This window comes from Neomonachus schauinslandi, chromosome 16 (assembly GCF_002201575.2).
Source record: "Neomonachus schauinslandi chromosome 16, ASM220157v2, whole genome shotgun sequence".
NCBI classification, from domain to species: domain Eukaryota; kingdom Metazoa; phylum Chordata; class Mammalia; order Carnivora; family Phocidae; genus Neomonachus; species Neomonachus schauinslandi.
Window position 1 is genome coordinate 6,054,201 of NC_058418.1, and position 1,248 is coordinate 6,055,448.

General features: G+C 57.8%; 1 protein-coding gene across 1 annotated transcript in view; it reads left to right on the forward strand.

Annotated features, from left to right (window-relative positions):
• SYT3 (synaptotagmin 3) overlaps positions 1-1,248 on the forward strand; it is a 17,036-nt gene that overhangs the window by 14,126 nt on the left and 1,662 nt on the right. The window contains exons 6-7 of the mRNA XM_021681389.1: positions 245-416; positions 509-641. Coding sequence (XP_021537064.1) covers positions 245-416; positions 509-641 — 305 coding nt within the window. The remainder of the gene's footprint in view (positions 1-244; positions 417-508; positions 642-1,248) is intronic.

The following is a 1,248-nucleotide window of genomic DNA, read 5'->3' on the forward strand; positions in this document are numbered from 1 at the left end:
TCTGGACTCCTGGGTCTGAGGGAGGAGGGGCTGGGGCCTGGACTCCTGGGTCTGGGGGAGGAGGGGCTGAGGGTCTGAACTCCTGGGTCTGAGGGAGGAGGGGGCTGGGGGTCTGGACTCCTGGGTCTGAGGGAGGAGGGGGCTGGGGGCCTGGACTCGTGGGTCTGAGGGAGGAGGAGTCTGGGGTCCGGTCTCGGGTCTGAGGGAGGAGGTCGAGGTCAGTGCTCTCGATGCCTGCCCCCAGACCCCTACGTAAAGGCCTCTCTGATCAGCGAGGGGCGGCGTCTGAAGAAGCGGAAAACCTCCATCAAGAAGAACACGCTGAACCCCACGTACAACGAGGCGCTCGTGTTCGACGTGGCCCCGGAGAGCGTGGAGAGCGTGGGGCTCAGCATCGCGGTGGTAGACTACGACTGGTGAGGGGCGTGGCCAGGGCGGGGGGGGTCAGGGGGTGTGCCCGGGCCCGCCCCCTCCCTCCCCGGCCGCTCACCGCCGCTCCCTCCCCCAGCATCGGGCACAACGAGGTGATCGGCGTGTGCCGCGTGGGCCCGGACGCCGCCGACCCCCACGGCCGCGAGCACTGGGCGGAGATGCTGGCCAATCCCCGCAAGCCCGTGGAGCACTGGCATCAGCTGGTGGAGGTGAGCGGGGAGGCCACCCAGTGCCCCTGGCCCTCCATTACCGCGCTCATGCAGTCATTCACGCGGAGCGTCCGTCTTTATGGGCTGCGGAGTCAGACCGCTTGGGCTGGAATCCCGGGTCTACCAACTTGAGCTGTGTGACTAAGAGCACGTTACTTAACCTCTGTGTCCCCTCAGTTTATTCTGCTGGGTGATGGGGTTGTTAATAGCATCTAAAGTTAGGATAGATGTGAGGATTCAGTGAGTTAATGCAGGATTAAGTGTCTGCCTCTCAGTAAGGGCTCGTCAAGGGGTCAGTTACTCTTGCTATTATTTCCCATGATGCTAAGCCCAAAGTAAAAGGGAAAAACTGAGTGATAAGATGGAGCAGGGTTGGGGATTTGGGGGGTTTGGGTTTGGTTTGGTTTAAAGCAGGCTGTAATTGAAAATGACTGGATTGTGGTTTACTGGGTGGGGATCAACAATTTTTTCTTCATAAGAAAATGAAGTCAAAATAGAACAGAACAGAAAATTTCACAGGGCAGCACCCATTGTAAGGATCATACCGTCTTTTCTTTCTTTTTCTTTCTTTCTTTCTTTCTTTCTTTCTTTCTTTCTTTCTTTCTTT